Here is an 18,349-nt window from a genome sequence, read left to right as displayed (position 1 = left end):
TTTTATTTCACGAGGAGAAAGATGAAATTGATCCCGAAAAATAAACATTTTCAAACTATAGATAGCTTTTGACATCCATCGCGCATGATGCATAGCACCAGGACGCTTGAAAGTGTACGTATCGGTTGGACAATTACCAAGAAAAATTAAAGATAATACCAAAAGCTCTCGGTAATCATCTCGAGGCTGAGACATCTAAAAAACCAAATCAATAAACATAAGTTGAAAGTATTAGTTTTGATTGTATCAAGAAAATATAATGAACAATTTTTACCTGTATGCAATCATTAATGAAATTAATAATTTTCATCTTATCTTCATTTAAAGCGCTTGCCACAGTTTCATTCTCTATTCCACTTTTATATTTGGTTTGATCAATGTCATCCCATTTTTTTTTCAAACGAAAGAAAATCGGGACGTTAGGACCAGATGTAGTGGTCCAAAAAACTTCAAAAACTATGTACCTTATAAATGCCTACAACAAGAACAGATAAAAATATATAAAAACATGAGATCTTGATTTTAAAGTGAGAGGAGAGCATACCTACGCTCACGCTGAAGTCATGCAGTAGAAATTAAATATAATAATGTCGTAAGTACTTGTAATTATTAAATAAAGTTTACCTGTGTTGATAGCTGCAGTATCGAAACACATTGCTTTTACGTAAGGAGCAATGTTCTATTGATTAAACGTCGTAATAATAGCTAAAGCTTGTTGATAAGCAGTTCTACTATCAGCTTTAGGGACTCCAAGATGCTGATCAACTCCAGAGACAGAAAGTAGAATTGCTAAACGGTCAACAGACTGTGAATCAGCTATATCGGGCAAAATTTTACCGTCCCAGTGAACAACATAACGATCATCAGAACGGAATTCTTTTTTCAAATCTTGCGCAATGTTTGATCTATGTTTGATGCGCGTTCGATAAATTGTACCGTAACTTAAATTAAGAGTAGAAAGATCGATTCCTACGCTCTTAAAAGTAGCAGCTAAAACAAAAGTAGCATTTCTATGTGTTACTTTTGCTCGATCTAGTGCTGTACATAATTCGGGTGTCATCACATCAATTTTGTTTGGTTGGCACTGTTGACTTAGCTGATTTTCAAAGTCAGATACAACATTTGATGTCTGACTGGATGTTGTTGCTGATAAACCAGATAGTAATGCTGCGGATTTTTGGGTAACAAGCATCATATCAACAGCAGGTTCATCTGCATCTAAATATCAAAAGTTGTTTATATAAAACAGATAATCATAGTTGATTGAGAAAGTATACTGATAGGATTTCTTAGCATTGAAGAAATTATTTCTGTAACATTTTTTCTTAGCACTTAAAAAATATTTCTTAGTATTTAAGAAATAATTCTTAAATACAAAGAAATGATGCCCTTGCGACTTTCAAATCATTCTGAAATCAGTCTGAAAAAATTCTGGAAACGTTATGGAATCATGATGGTTCCAGAGTGGTTTTGTGCCTATTTTCCAGCATAAAATCAGAGTGAACCCAGACTAAAGCCAGAGTGGAATCAAATAAAAAACAACTGTTACGCTCGGGAATCGAATCTGGGACCTGACGCTTGAAAGACTAATTCTTTACCAGTTTACCGATGAGAATTACTTGAATATCAGGGTTTATAACAACTACAAGTAATGCAAATCGTATACACGATCAATGCGTAATGAACAAAATTTTTTATTTCGTTTGTAAATTATTAATTATCAATATACACTGATAAAAAGATTTATTAACTATTAATAAATTAATTTATTCGAAGACAATTATTTAATTGGTTAAATTTTAATAATTTAAAATTAAAATAATTTAAAATTTAGCTCGATCAAATATTAAAAACAAATACATGTAATGACATATAGTTATATATAAATTATATGTAATTATATGTAGTTATATAAAAATTATATATAATCTTAAAAACGAATGTATGTAGTGACGTACAGTTATATATAAATTATTTGCAATTATATATAGCTTTATATAATTACATATAATCTTAAAAACAAACATATGTAAAGACATATAGTTATATATAAATTATATGAAATCATATATAGATTATATATGGTTCTATAGAATGATATATAATTTTTTTTCCCGGGATCAAACTGATCCCTATGTGAATTTCTATTATTTTCAAAATAAAATCTTTTTAAGTCATACAAAAATTCATAACATTTAAAAATTTTTAAATAGGGAACCAATTAATAATGTATAATACTAAATTCACCTGTTGACTTCATAATTTAATATAATAAAGATAAAAATAGACCTTTAACTAATTGAAAGTATTTTCAAATTACAAAATTTGTTATCTCTTATTTTGTAGAATGAAATGGTTGTTAATTATGTAGTCGAAAAATGCTATATGATTATCAATTTATTAACCATTTGTCGTCTAACTGTTAATATAATTAGGTAAATTATGAAAACTCAATACACTACACTCGTGTTAAAGTTATCATAAATATACTAAGGACAAAATTGAGAATTATTCGAATTTACTCTGAAAAGCGCTAAACCCACGTTGAAAACATTTTCAAGACATTCTGAAAACACTCTAGTTTCATTTTGAATTCACTCTGAGATTACTCTGAATTCACTCTGGGATCACTCTGGATTCACTGTGATTTGACTCTGGAAAAAAGGCATAAAACCACTCTGGATCCACACTGGTTTCAATATGATTTCACTGTGACTCTGAATACAGAGTGATTCCAGAGTGAGGTGAAGGTTGCAAGGGCATGTTTAAGAAATGATTTCTTAAATACAAAGAAATCTTCTTAAATACTAAGAAATCTTTCTATCAATGTAAGTTTAAATTGTAATATAAACTTACCAGCCGAATCTACAACCATTATATCTTGATTTTGATCTTCTTGTTGTGTTAAAGTGTTATCAATAAATCCGAATCGATTTTTTTATCTTTGCCCGGCCAAGAACAACTTTTTCTTTTCATCAATGTATTTAGTGACGTTCAGTTTGGCGATATCAAATAAATTTTTTAATTTTTGAGAAAAATTTGATTCTTTCTTTTGTGCTACTGATTTTTTGCGCTTATAATTCCTCTGTATCTTTTTGACTTCATATAATAAATTTGAAAGTTTTTTTCGCCCAAATTGCTCACCACACGTTGAAATACCAGCTTCGGACCACTTTTCTTGAACTTTCGTTATTGTCAAATTGATACTGTGTTTATGTTGAAATTTTAAAACTTTTTTTTGGTAGAGAAATACCGACATAACCTCTACCAAACTAGGAAGTTTGCGTCCACTAAAATGTTCAGTTGGATCACTCACAATACGACTCAACTAATCCATGGTCAACTTGAAATTAAGCTCAAATAATTTTTTTAATTAATATTATGTTATATATAATAATAACTGCAAATAACTCTGACTTTGTTAAAATAAAAATGCTAAGGACAAAAATTTTTGGTTCAGTATGTTTATCATAATGTTACGTCCTAACGTAGTAATTATTAATTTGTTTTTAATCCAAGTTTCTTACAAAACCTATAGATTGGGATCTGGAGAAGTTTAATTGGTTTATATTGAAATGATAAGTTGATAGTTGTATTTAATACATATATTGCAAAACTGCCAAAATTTCACAGCAAATTGTCTACAATTAATCGTTTAACAAAAAAAAAAAAAAAATTTCGATACGCTACGGAACCAATAAAATCTTTGAGATGGAATGGTAAACGAAAATGTACAGTACCTGGTTTAAATTCTGGTGTATGATTTCACTTGAACTAAGTTTAAATTCTCCTTGCACTTGGAAATTACTTTCAAATTTGTTTTAAAGTGTAACTCGTTTTAAATTGTGAATTTATTTGTATTTTGAATTTGAAGAAATATTTTTTTTTGTTTTTTTTTTTTTTGTATTTAATACACTGCGCTGAATGGGGAGGCCTGCACTAGCGGTGTATGAAATTTGAAAAGAAAAAAAAAATTGAAATTTGCTTGACTATAAGAGTCGGTACCTCTGAGTCTGGCTCAGGATGAGAACTAAACTTTTTTTATTTTAAAAAAAAGGAAAAACCAAGTAGTATCCAGTTTCGTTTTCGGGGTCCTGTGATAGGGCCTTAGGTGGGGAGGAAAAATCGTCGTCCAATAGGAAAAGGACTTTTCCTTCTTTGATCCCTTTTCTCAACGAAAAATACTTAGGGCACGCCCTTATGCAGCTGGATGGGTATTAGGGTGAGTCAAAAAAATCGAATAATTTATTTTTGATTTTATACTCTGAAAAATAGGTTCGTAGACACCTAAAAAGAATTCTCTCCAAGTATAAGCTCTTAATTATAACGGGAAGGTCCTCCGCTTTGCGGGTTTCTATTTTTTTCGAATAATCAGATAAAAAAATTTATATCTCGCTTCCAACTGCTTGGAAAAATATTCCGTGGCATAGATTTTGTGAGAAATTGAATGCTTTACAAAAAAGGTCTCTTATGACTTTTTCAAAAACTCAACCGATTAAAAGATATTCATAGTTGAAGTTTGGCTATTTTAAGGAAAATATTCGTTTTTATTATGAATTTTATAAGTCGATGAAAAAAAATTATTTCGGATTGCGGAACTCATGATTTTGTAGGAAATTTACTGCTCTACAAAAATGGTCTCTTATGATTTTTGATTAAGTGAAGCCGTTACGAGATATTCATCGTCAAACATTAACGAATATCAATATTTCCAGTTTTTGATCAATAATTCGATAAATTTTAATTTACACTATGAGTTTCAGGAAAATTTACATAAATTTGAGTTTCGATCGATAAAGAAATGTTATAATAAGTTAGATAAAGAATTATTGGAATTATCATTGATTTTCCTTGGAGAAATGCCTCAAGAAAAGATTTCTTTCAAACGTCCTGGTGCTGTTCATCATGCTAGATGGATGGCTAAGGCCATTTATAGTTTGAAAATGTATCTATTCAGAGATGAATTCAAACTCTCTCAGAAAGAATTGCATGGTCTTCGTCATTTCTGTATTTTTATAGTCACATTGTATTTAAAAGCTTGGTTTTCATCAACTTCTGCAACAACTGCTGCTTATCATGACTTGCAGTTTATGAAAAATTTATTGGAGTACAAACATATCAATCCTTTGATTTCTTCAGCTACGTGTGAAAAAATGATTTCGCACTTATGGTATTTGAGCGATGAACTTGCCATTTTATCACTGTTTGACGATGGCGTTCCATTAGAAGTAAAAAAGTATTGTTGAAGCTGTTAATACTCGTGAAGGTACAGATTCTAAAGCTAAAAGATTTGTAATTGCTAAAAAGATTTGAATTCATTGGCGCAGAGAACTCTAAGTGACTTTGTGTCTAAAAAGTCATTAAATCTTTTCAAAATCTTCGATCTACCGTATGACTTTCTTGATGTCGATGTTGAATTATGGCCTACTAATGAGAGTTATCTCGAAAATAAAGAATACTTTCAACAACTAAAAGTTGTCAATGATTCAGCAGAGCGAGCTGTTGCATTAGTCAGTGAATATAATCAATGCTTGACAAAAAATGAAGAACAATTCCAGTACTTATTGCAAGTTGTCAAAGAACATCAAAAACATTCCCAAATTGTAATAAAAGAAATTATTTATAGTAATAGCGTACTGTTATGTTAAAAATATAGACAATTATATTGCAATTGATAATTCAATAAAAAATTTATCTATAAAAAAGTTAAATACTGGTTGTTTCTCACTTGATTCAATACTTTTCATATTAAATTTGACAAAGAAATATGTCATTCACTTCAAATTAAACTAATCATTGGCTATATGTCGAAAAAATGCTCTAATTTCTTGTTTTAATGCAATCAAACAAGCTCAAGACTGAAAACAATATTAAAAAAATTGTTTATAACATTTTTTTATCGATCGAAACTCAAATTTATGTAAATTTTCCTGAAACTCATAGTTTAAATTAAAATTTATCGAATTATTGATCAAAAACTGGAAATATTGATATTCGTTAATGTTTGACGATGAATATCTCGTAACGGCTTCACTTAATCAAAAAATCATAAGAGACCATTTTTGTAGAGCAGTAAATTTCCTACAAAATCATGAGTTCCGCAATCCGAAATAATTTTTTTTCATCGACTTATAAAATTCATAATAAAAACGAATATTTTCCTTAAAATAGCCAAACTTCAACTATGAATATCTTTTAATCGGTTGAGTTTTTGAAAAAGTCATAAGAGACCTTTTTTGTAAAGCATTCAATTTCTCACAAAATCTATGCCACGGAATATTTTTCCAAGCAGTTGGAAGCGAGATATAAATTTTTTTATCTGATTATTCGAAAAAAATAGAAACCCGCAAAGCGGAGGACCTTCCCGTTATAATTAAGAGCTTATACTTGGAGAGAATTCTTTTTAGGTGTCTATGAACCTATTTTTCAGAGTATAAAGTCAAACATAAATTATTCGATTTTTTTGACCCACCCTAATGGGTATGCGCACCTACGCATCCATCTACATGCGCGGCTATTTGTTTAAACTTTATTATTTGATTATTTACTAAAATTATTTATTCATATAAGTTTTTATTTTTGTAAATTGGAATTCTGTTAGAGGTTATTTTTATTAATTTGTGCATTAAAATTTTGTTTATTAATATTATTTAAATTCCTAGAACTTATTCTAAATTAGTTGCTTTTGATATTTTCTTATCTTTTGTTTAGAGATTTGTTTTTGTTATTACTGGTTCGGTTGCTTGTTTAACATTATTTTATTTTGTTGTTCGATTATTTATTTTAAAATTATTCGAAATTATGTTTTCAAGATTGTTATTTTATTGTTATTTGTTTGATTATTTTATTGTTAATAATTATTATTTGCTTTTTAAAAATTTTTATTTTACTATTTAAAATTTATTTTATTTTATTTTTGAAAGTTTTATTTTATCATTTAAAAATTATTTTATCTTATTTGCTCGGTTGTTGAAAAATTCTAGTATATTATTTAAAAATTATCTTAATCCTAGTCGTAACTTATTTTATTATGGGTTCTAAAAGAAGTTTCTCTTTTAGTCTCTATGCAGTCTAAGTACACGTGCAGTCGAAGATATTTTTCCGTTTTCTATATTTGTTTAGGTCTTCCTAATTTTTTATTTGAACAACTAAAAGTCTTATCTTATCTTCTAAATATATTTCGGGAAAAATATCTTCTGTACGTCTATACTCTAATGACTCAGGCATCATTGAGGCAAGACGAGTGTACAATAATATATTTTTTTTTTTATATTGTTATTATTTAATGTATTTTTAATGGCCGCATGAACAGAGCTATGCACGTTTACCGATGACTTGCATCTCCCAAATACAACGAACTTAATTACTAAAGCGATCGCGACGTAACAATAATAATAACATAGCTCTGAAGCTCTGAGCTCCATCTATTGCGAAATAATTTTTTTATCGACGGAGCAAGAAAATAATAGTGCTTATCGATTGAAAATTTAAAAGAACAAATTGACCATTTGTATCTGAAATTACAAAAATTTTTGTAAAGATATTTATTTATTTATGTTCCATCTTATAGCAATGGAATAAATATTATTATTATTATTTATTTTTTTTTTCAATCTATTTTTTCCGATGACCACATGTATCAGAAGTCTAATTTATATTTGACAATAAATTTGATTTTTATTTTGACTCTGAAACCAACAGTTTTGGTATGATTTATAAAATTCGATCAAATTTTTGAACAATTGAACTTTGATCTTGAATAACTTTTGAACGCGTGGACAAATCAAAAAATGTTATCAGACCTTTTTTGTAGAGCGTTCAATTCTCTATACAGATTAGAACAGCAATCTATAAGTTAATCAGTCGTTTGAACGGTACAAAAATCAGAAGAAGCAAAAAAAATTTTCCCATGTTATTCTTATGGGAATTAAAAAAATGCGATGAGAACAACCTTAATAATAATATTAAGAGCTCATCTTTTCACAGTGATTTTTTTTACACCCAAACGAAACTTTTGAGCTTGTTTGAAAGAAAAAAAAAATTTTTTTTTTTGGATCACCCTATTATATATAATCATATATGATCATATATATAAACATATATAATCATATTTAATTAGACAAAAACTTTTTTCATCGGGTAGACATTAGTAATGAGAAACCCGTTAAGTGTCTCGTCCGGTCTCTCCAAAAATTTCCCGTCATTAGGCAGACTCAAGTCTTTAAAAGATTAAAAACCTTAAATACATTAGTAAATGGGAGTTTCATTTCCCTTTGTATTGACAGTATGATGGACAAGAACTTTTGAAATTTTTAAACGTTTAAATGGAATTAAACTTAAGAGAAAAATAAAATTAAATTTTTTAAAACAAAATCATTTTTAAAGAACTAAAATTAATAATGATAGTTAGCAACTAATTATTAAATAACATTAACATAAATAGGAAATAACTACTAACAATCAAAAAATAACAATAATCATAAGAGTGGCATGATGGCCGAGTGGACTAAGTCATTATCCCGTTGGTTCGGTCGCACATCATGCCGTGAGGCGAGGGTTCGAGCCCCGACGGTTGTTAGAGAAGTTCCAACATCAACTGTCGGGGGTCGCTCCGGTAGCCGAACTGTACTGGCATGGGTTTTCTCTGTGGTTTTCCCATCGCCACTATTCCAACAACCGATCGAAAGGGGTGAGAAATAGGGTAAATGCAGTACAGAAAGCACAAGTCGGTCCACAACCGCATGAAGAATAATGAAAGATATATGTAAGAATTTGAAAGTAAGAACAGATGTGATTATAAAGAAAAAGACGTTGAGAATATACTGATAATAAAAGTGGAGAATATGTTGATAATAAGAGTTGAAAGAAAAGTTTGAAAAATCCAAAAGTGCACGACTCATAATGCTCATTTAATTATGAAATATTACAAAAAAAAAAATAAAAAATAACGAAAAAAAAATACATGAGTAGTGCAAAATAAAAAGAAAAAAAAATTTTTAAAACAACAGCTGTACTAGGAAAATGATGCACAGGTGACCCTGGTGGAATAAAATAGACATACCATCTATAGATATAGATATATCACCATCCATGTTAATTTTACATGGATATATATAGATATACAGTCTTGTAGTTTTCGTTTTTTATTAATTGCAATTAAACGACACTGAATTAATTAATCATACGCATTCAGTGACCTACAATCGTCGATTAGAATTAAAAAAAAAAATTTAACTCAAATAATGGAGTTTTTCACAAGTTACAGTATTTCCGGGGTTTTATACATGACGGACAGGAAAATTTTTTGACCTATTTTGATGTTTTTTTCCATTTCTATTGCAGTAAATCAATTTTTAGAAAGTATGGAATTAATCTCCATTAAATTATCTCGACAATAGTATGCAAAATATCTTGATTCCGTGAACTAACAAGGCTATAATAATAAAAATAGCCGCCAAAATGAGGCGAAAAAAATTTTTCGATCGTATAGCACTCTCTGATGCTTCGCATCATGAGTCGTGCAATTGTGTTGATAATACAAAAAGCGGGGAGCATATGTTGATAATAGAGAGTTGAAAAAAAAAGACTATATGTGGAGACACTGAGACAGTCAGACTTGAAAAAACCAGAAAACGGTATACAAGTAAAAACTCATAATAATAATAATAACAATAATCATGTAAGAATAATGAATAATTATAATTATCTATAAAAAAAAAGATTAAATGAGTCAGTAATAATTATCAATAAAATGAAAGATTTAGTTAAATAAGAAACTATGTATTTGTGTGCATGTAAAGTGCTTGCACGTACACCAATACATAGATACAATATCAGCCTATAAGTAAGAGAGAGAGGCACATCATGCCTTTGGACCCAAGGAAGGGAGTTCAAGCGAACATTTTGGAAAAGAGGGTAGAGAGGGTAGAAAACCCGGAAGAGAGGGTAGAGTCTACGGGAAATAGACAGTTAACTGGATACTGTTTTCCCCCAATAGTAATTTGGGAAACGCCCGAAAATTCGAGTCTCCGCCTGTCGCGTAGAGATTTTTACGACAATTTGTTAGGAGGTTATTTATTTGTGTTGATGTACTTTTTAATTTATTTTTGATTTAAGGATTAACCAATATATTAATTTAATTTCTTTATTTATAAAAAATTAACGAAGATTAACTAATACAAATTTATTACATAAAATAGTGAAATTAAATTTAAAGTTTTGGGAGCAAGGCGTTTGCGGAGACGTTCCGTATGTATAGATACTGTTTTACGGTTATCGGTAGACCGTAATTTTTGTTGTAATTTTGTAATTTTTTCAAAGTTTAATTTCCTTTCGTACTGTCTAAGTCACTGTATTTAAAAAGGGATGTTTTTACGTTTCTTGATTGGTTAAGAAAAGTTATAGGCGTTTTAAAGGGTGTTGTCTATATGTCGATAGTAAAGGTGAAAAATTTAGATAGAGAAACATGCTTTGACAGAGTGAGATAGCGTTAGTGGCCCAAAAGGGTCAGTTAGCGTGGGACTTATTTTATCTCATGCTCTTTACTGAGGTCATAAATAATTTTTATGGGGGTTCCAAATATGAAGTAATAGACACCTACTTAGATGAAAAAAAAATTGATAGTAAAGGATTAACGTAAAGTCTTTTCTTAGATTTTGTAGAGACTAAAATAAATGAAATAAAATATTTTTGAAAACAGGAAAATGTTCATAAAATCATAAATTTAAGAGCGTTAAAGAATTTTCTTGTACAGTTGTGCAGATGTTTTGAAAGTTATAAAAATTTTCTATTTAACAAAAATTTTATTTTACCGTACGTCTGTTAGTTATTTGTCTCGGTCTCGAACACCGTCGATATCCTTTCTCAATACTTCTGAGTTCCCGGTCTAGTGGTTGAAAAATATCAGGACCAAAATAAATGTAAATAATTTATGTCCAGTGATTTGGACGTAACAATTGTTTATGAATTGAAAAGAATTAGTTGGTATAAGACTTTTTCTAATTCTTCTTTTTTTTTTCAATTCTTCGCAATATTGAAATTACCAAATTATTTAGGTCTTAAAAAGGATTATTTAGTATTAAATTTTTTTCAATTATTTTTTACTCTTCCATATTCGCTTCGAGAACGAAATTAAAATATTGCTTAAGAATTAAAAAGAACTAATTAGTATTAAACTTTTTAAAATTTTTATTTATTCTTTTGAATATTCCTCGTGAACGAAATTATAATATCGTTTAAGAATTAAGAAGAATTAACTAGTGTTAAACTTTTTTTAATTCTTTTCTATTCTTTCGAATAGAAAACCGAAACTGCTGCATTTTTTTAGAGTAAGAAAGGATAAGTTTGAATTGGAATGTTGAATCCTTTTGTATCCCTTTTTAATCTTAAAATAATGATAATTGTTTCGTTGGATGAAGGAGAATGAAAAAGAATCCATTTTGAGTAGGACCTCAATTCTATGGAGGATTGAGAGTATTGAAGAATATCAAACAGGATTAAGAATAAGTCGTTTTTTAACCCTTCTTAATTCTCTTTTTAAAGAGGATTTTTACAACAAATTTCTACTAATAATAATAACAACAACCAACAATGAAGTTGCCGGTACCGGAGTACCTTGTGGGCCGGAAATATTAATTTTAATAAACAAACAAACAACAACTCCGAAAATATGGCACTCTTGTTTGTCGGCGGCGATAAATTGTAAAAATAAATTTTCTAATTTGTTGAATGAATTATTAACAAGGTTGGGAAAATTCAAAAGTACACGCCTCATAATTGTATTTTCACAATGAAATTGATTAAAATAAATAACAAAAAACAAAACGATGAAGAACAGAAAACTCTACTATGGTTTGGTGATGCTATAATTCGAAGGTGAGAAAAAACATACTATAATATAATGTATAGATAGATATACAAATACACAGTCGTGACTTAGTTTGTTATAAATAATAATCAAACGACAGTGAGTTGAACGCTCATATCAATTGAGAAAATCAATGAGTATTAAATTAGATGATAAAAAAAAATTATTCCCGTACGATACTTTTTTCGACCAGTTATCTTGTCACATACATAATTCCATAAGCACAAACATATGGACGTCCAGGAAAGATTATTTCTAATGGAATTATTTACTATGTTAAACAAAATCATTATTATTGAAATGTATTTCATATGCCTGACAGATTATTTAACTTGATTTAAGTGTTTGACGTGATTCAACGTTTCGCTTATGAGGCTTGCAATTGCGTCTCGAGTTACCTAAATAGACGAAGACCACTTACCCTGGTCGGCTGATGTTTTCTTTGAAAATTTATTACGGCGGTCGAACCTCGGCATCCACGTCGTTGATTGGTGCTTACGACCGATGTACGACGATGAAAATGACACGTTTGACGGAGAGAACGTTCTCATTCCTTCAAACTTCCTTCAAACTTCCTCGTTTAGGTATAAACTTCTTCTGGGACATGTGGAAAAATTGTCATCATAACAACACGGCGTAATAAAACAAAAGCTGTAACACTGGGTGTATTCGCGATTAAATTAGCAATTTAAAGAATCGCTTATCCGCAACAAACAAAATTTATAAATTACGCTTGATTGAATTTTTGGCAGTTAATAAAAAAAAACCCAAAAATTTTCGAGGTTAAAAATATGTGTTCTTCCATAACAGCGTCAGCACGTGGAAGACCGGAAAATTTGCTTTTACTTTTATTCTCTCCTTTTCCTCATTCTCCTGTCAAGCGGTTATCGGCAAAACTTGACAGATTGCGCTGCGTCTCTTATTATTTGATCTATCGACGCTATGATTGATTTATTGTGGCTGGATAATAGGCGTCTTCAACAGCTATCGATGAATTCACGCCTGCGCAGTCGACTCGGCTCCGATGACTGACCAATCACTTGTCATGGCTTTTCGGAGTAGCATTTTTCTCGGTAATAATGCACAGTGATAATTCTCGTCGTTGTTTCCTCGGGTTAAGAGATTGTCGTCTTTCTGTACGAATGTACAATCAACAATACTCAACCTAGCTTATAACTAATTAATTAGAATTATACCTCGTCGTTGAAAATAATTTTTTGAACGCAATCGAGCTTCGATCGTCTAATCTCTTACGCGAGTGCGACACGGCCACGGCGAATCTACCAAGGACGGTCAACTAAAGAAAAATAAAATATTAATTTACAATTTATTAATAAAGTTACTCGCAACAGGTAGCGCTCAGAGCGGCCTGTTACAAAACATATATGTGAATTTTTTATATGGCCATATATCAGCATGTATGACAGTATGAGAATTTTTTTTCACGGGTAGTAATATTGAAGATTATAAGATACAATTGACTTTAAACTAATCCAAATACATACCGATCCTTGCATCCTTTTCTTCAGAAAAAATAAGTGAGCTTGGATTTTCATCGATGGAATTATTCAGTTCTGGTAAAGCATTCGAATCTTGAAAAAACATCAAAATATAGTCATTAAAAATTAAAGAATTGCATTTTTAACAAAATGATAAAAAGCAAACTACTTACATTTTTTTGGTATTTCAATAGTAGTAGGATTTGGGCTTGTTGCAGGCGGTGTAGACACTGAAAAACCAAATTATCATTCAACAACGACATTATCCGAAAAAAAATGTTTGTACATAAATTGGTTATACATGATTATATATAAAATATAGCCCTATATAATTATATTTAATAATATTGAATCATGTATTTATTAAATCCAATTAAATATTTGATATGGTCATACGCGATTCTCTATAACCAATTAAAATTCGAAAAAATTGTTTACATATAATTTGTAAAGTTGAAACAGAGTGATAAAATCTTATCAATCTAATTGCTTAATAGGCTTGTAATATCAGCTTGCGTAAATTAATTATGTATTTTGATAAATACTTATGCTGATTGGCGGTTACAGAAACAATAATTATCGAGACGAGCAAGAGACGGTGACCTAAGTTTTGCTGCCAACCAAGTCTACCTCACAGATGAAAAATTACACCAGTACGCAAGACAAGGAGTATCAGATCATCGAGGATCGAAATAAATATTAACATAACTTCAAGTACCACTATCTGGTCTTAATTAATTCTTGGGTATGCGGATTCTGCCAGGCCGTTCTGTCCACTGAAAGTCGCTGCCATTTTGCGCTTGCTTACAATCGCTAGGTTGAGAACAAATTACAAACATATTAATTAATGATTCTAGGAATAATTTCGGTTTGTTAATTCAAGATCTCAGTGTCATGTGTACTAATTGATCTCAGATAATCGGGTTTTCAGTAAATTCGTTTAATTCACCGTAAACTAGAATCGACGTGAACTAGCAATTTAAGCAAATTTTTCGGAATAAGAATTCATTTAAATCTTGTACATAATTCAATAAGAAATATAGCGCAAAATTTCATTACATTCTTTATCTAAAATTGAGATCAGAAAATATTTGTTTAGTTGTCTCATTTAATCATTTAGCTTTGAATTGTAAATTGGCTAATTTGTGGAATTCGTTACAAGAATTAGACACACAAATTTGATACAAAAATTCACGACCTTGAGAGAGTCTGCTATCTTGTCTCGCGCTCAAACTAAAAGTAAAGAATCTCCAGGTCAAAACTGAAATCTCTCAGTTTATACTGAAAATAAAATTGAGCAAAATCCTCAGTTATAACTGAATTAAAGAAATTAAATTGAATATAATAAAAGTAATTTGGAGAAAATAAAATTAGTTCAGTTATCCAAAGACAATTAAATAATTTAGACAGAATAAATGAAGTAAATGTTTTTTTTTTTTTTTTTTTTTATAGAGAAGCAAAAAAAATTTTCCAACGACACTGCTATCATCGAAAGATGATGGTCGATAGTGTGGGATTCGTTCCCACTAAAGAAAAATCCTCTCTCTACCTTCGTGGACGGTACGGAGATAACTGAATCGGAACCGCATGAGCATTACTTGTTCCTTGTTGCGCAATCCAGTCCATGTTGCGTCTCGCGACGCCTACTCCTGGTACTGGTCTCTTTCTGTGGTTTTTAGTAGATTTCATAGAAATCTAACTATTGCATTTGTCCTCATGACGCAACTTTCGAAAAATTTTGCTATTTTCTGACTCAGTTCGTCAAGCTGATTCAGAAAATACCATTAGTTCAAAAGTTTATATATGTATATATATATATATATATATATATATATATATATATATATATATATATATATATATATATATATATATATATATATATATATACTAGGGTGTTTCAAAAAAAGACGAATTTTTTTTTCTTTTGGTGTCTAAAAATTGATAGTATACCTAAAAACAAAAATTTTGGCGCCCATGTGAGCTCTTAATATCAATAGTAAGATTTGCCTGTATCCATTTCTTTATTTTCCAATTAAATAACACGGGAAAATTTTTTTTTAATTTTTTAATTTTTATTACTTTGGAACGGTTCATCGTAACAACAATCTGAAAAATGATATTAGTAGGAAATTTTACGCTCTACAAAAAACGTCTGAAGATCAAAGTTTCTCAGATTAACGGCTTCAAAGATATCCGCGGTCAAAGATAACACTAATAAAAAATTTCAAATATTTTCCAATAAAATTACAAAAAAAAATATCACATGCTATATTTTTATTATTTTTTATGTTAAATTACTTTAATTCCGTTATCCTGAGACTGTAAACTTTTTTTTTTACTAATTAATTCAATACTTAACTCACGAAATGCACTAATATATAAATATAAACGTTAAAAATGTCACATAAATGATTTTTTGGTCTTTCTTATAACAAATTTATTTTATATTTTATAAAATTTATAAATTTTTGTAAGAGGAAAATGTAAAGTTCCTTATTACACAAACTTACCAAACACTCATCATTGCATATTATTCAAAATAATATGAAAATTCTGTAAATACGTTAAATCAATTAAATCTACTATAAAACTTGATCAAATGTTTTTTATTTGAAAAATATCAACAGAGCTTTATTTAGCTCTGTCGGTACAGAGTATTATACTCATTTAATTTGAGTGTGGTAGCTAATAAGTTCTGTGTTGCTAAACCTGGTTGTTCGGTACTAACTTCATTTAGTTGCTTTGCTCTCAACGCTTTACTATATCTTCTCGTCATTGTCTTTGTTCATGGATACTGACTGTTTTTTCAATCCGTTATATTATTAATTTAATTAGTTGAAATGTATTAGTTATAAATTTTGTGACCATAATGGTGAAAACAGTGTACTTGATTGGTGATGTGTTAAGTGAATTAGTTGGAAAAAAATTACCCTCTCTGAAAGAGGTTATGTCGCTTTTATTTTATTATCTTGATACGAAAAATTTTTCAGTTAAAGAAAGTATATCAATCACTATCAACAAAGTTTTTGAAATTTGGTGTGTGGCACAAATCCCGACAAGAGAGAAAAGATCTGCTTTTTTGAAACTAATCTCAAATCACAATCGATGGAAGAATTTACAAAAAAACCGTAAAATGAAAAAGTCAAAGTCTCAAAAAAAAAGGAATCCGTTTTTCAGGATGAATTAAATAAACTATTTGATGTAGCTCATGCGGATGTTTTAAATATACTGGACAAAGAAAAAAGATTATTTTATTTGGGACAAAAATCTTCCAGTCGACGTGGTTTTATTTCATATAATTTTCAACCAATTTTAGAAGATGTCGAAGACATGGATGTAGATATCAGCAATTATGATAATAATAACAATAATAGTGATAATAATAGTGAAGAGAACATTGATAGCAATGATAAAAACTATAATAATAATGGTAATGATAGTAATAATAATGTCGGAGAGTTTGATCCGAACAAAAACAGTTTCACTGTAAAAAAATTGCGCCAAGTCCACGTTCATAAAACTCATCTCAATAACGTTTGCACTTTACAAAAAAAAATAGGACTAAATATAATAATTGTCATTCTCTACAAAAAAAAGTGACATACAAAAAAATACCAAGAAACTGTCATAATGTTAAAAAAATTGAAAGAAAATTTGTTGAAAATTTAAAAATTAAAAAAAAATATTTTTTATCGTACTTGGCGCGCGTCATTGAGTACTCCAAATTTTTTCGGAAGAATGTCAACCCGAGAAAAAACGATTTTGCTCGAATTTATGTAATTATGTATAGTTATACATATTCGGGCTGATCAGCTCTAATTACATAATATATGATTTCATACATTCTTATACTTATAAATTTACATTAGTCAAGCATACTCAACTCATTAAAAACACTGCTTACTCGATTAATTATGAGTTTCAGTGAAAAAATCCGTTTTTAAGTTTTTTTTTAAATGTTTAGTGGACATAACTATCAATATCGTGGTGTGGTGAAATCATCTGAAATTATACAGGGTGTCTCAGAAGTCGTGAGCCACCGGACAGGGTGTGGTAGAAAATTGGATTCTGAATAGAAAAGTACTTTACCATTTTTCGATCAGACCCATAGAAAAATTACTACAAATTTATGAAAATAGACCAATGAGGAGCGCGGTTTAGCGGCAGAACGGTAGGCGCAAGAGCGAGCGAGTGGAAGCGCGACAGGCAATGAGTGCGCGCTCGCTTGCACACGTGTGATATCATTGCTCAGTTATAGCGGGATGCCCGCATGCAATAATAATGATCAATGATACTCCTGTAAATAAAAAAAAATTAATATTAGAAAAATCATCCCATAGACAGCCCCATAAAATAAAAAATGTGCGATTTTTTGATAATTAAAACTCAAATTTTCGGTGTCACCGAAAAATGAAAAAAAAAAGCCAACAGTCATATTCAATGATACCCCTGTAATTAAAAAATAAAAGAAAAGTTATAAAAGTACCCCATACACTCTGAGATACAGCCCCATAAAGCCAAAAATTTGCGATTAATTAATGATGAAATTCAAATGATCAGTGTGCACTTGAAGTTAAAAAAAAAGCAATAAAAATAATCAGTGACACTACTGTAGACCAAAAAAATTGAAAAAAAATAAAAAACTACCCCATAGACAGGGAGATACAGCCCCGTAAAGCCGAAAATTCGCGATTATTTAATAATGAAATTCAAATGATCAGAGTGCACTTGAAGTGAAAAAAAAAAGCAATAAAAATAATCAGTGACACTACAGTAGGTGAAGAAAATTTTAAAAAATAAAAAACTACCCCATAGACAGGGAGATACAGTCCCATAAAGCCAAAAATTGTGCGATATTTCAATAATTAAAATAGAAATTTTCGACGACTACTCAAAATTTCAAATAAAAATCTAGGACTAATAGTTAACTATACCCATAACAATCAGAAAAAAATTAAAAATTACAAAAACCACCCCATAG

At 29.7% G+C, this 18,349-nt stretch overlaps 1 protein-coding gene across 1 annotated transcript in view; it reads right to left on the bottom strand.

Annotated features, from left to right (window-relative positions):
• Window positions 1-679: 679 nt before the first annotated feature.
• Window positions 680-18,349, bottom strand: part of LOC141526507 (uncharacterized) — a 1,028,588-nt gene continuing 1,010,918 nt past the window's right edge. The window contains exons 10-12 of the mRNA XM_074241542.1: window positions 13,539-13,595; window positions 13,372-13,458; window positions 680-1,218 (exon numbers count right to left, since the gene is read on the bottom strand). Of these exons, the coding sequence (XP_074097643.1) occupies window positions 680-1,218; window positions 13,372-13,458; window positions 13,539-13,595 (683 nt within the window). The remainder of the gene's footprint in view (window positions 1,219-13,371; window positions 13,459-13,538; window positions 13,596-18,349) is intronic.

The sequence above is a fragment of the Cotesia typhae genome, unplaced genomic scaffold (assembly GCF_013202065.1).
Source record: "Cotesia typhae breed Kobodo isofemale line unplaced genomic scaffold, CoteBio_Ctyphae contig_34, whole genome shotgun sequence".
In the NCBI taxonomy this organism is placed as follows: Eukaryota; Metazoa; Arthropoda; class Insecta; order Hymenoptera; family Braconidae; genus Cotesia; species Cotesia typhae.
Note: the sequence above shows the minus strand (reverse complement) of the source record. Positions and strands in the feature narration are given on the sequence as shown.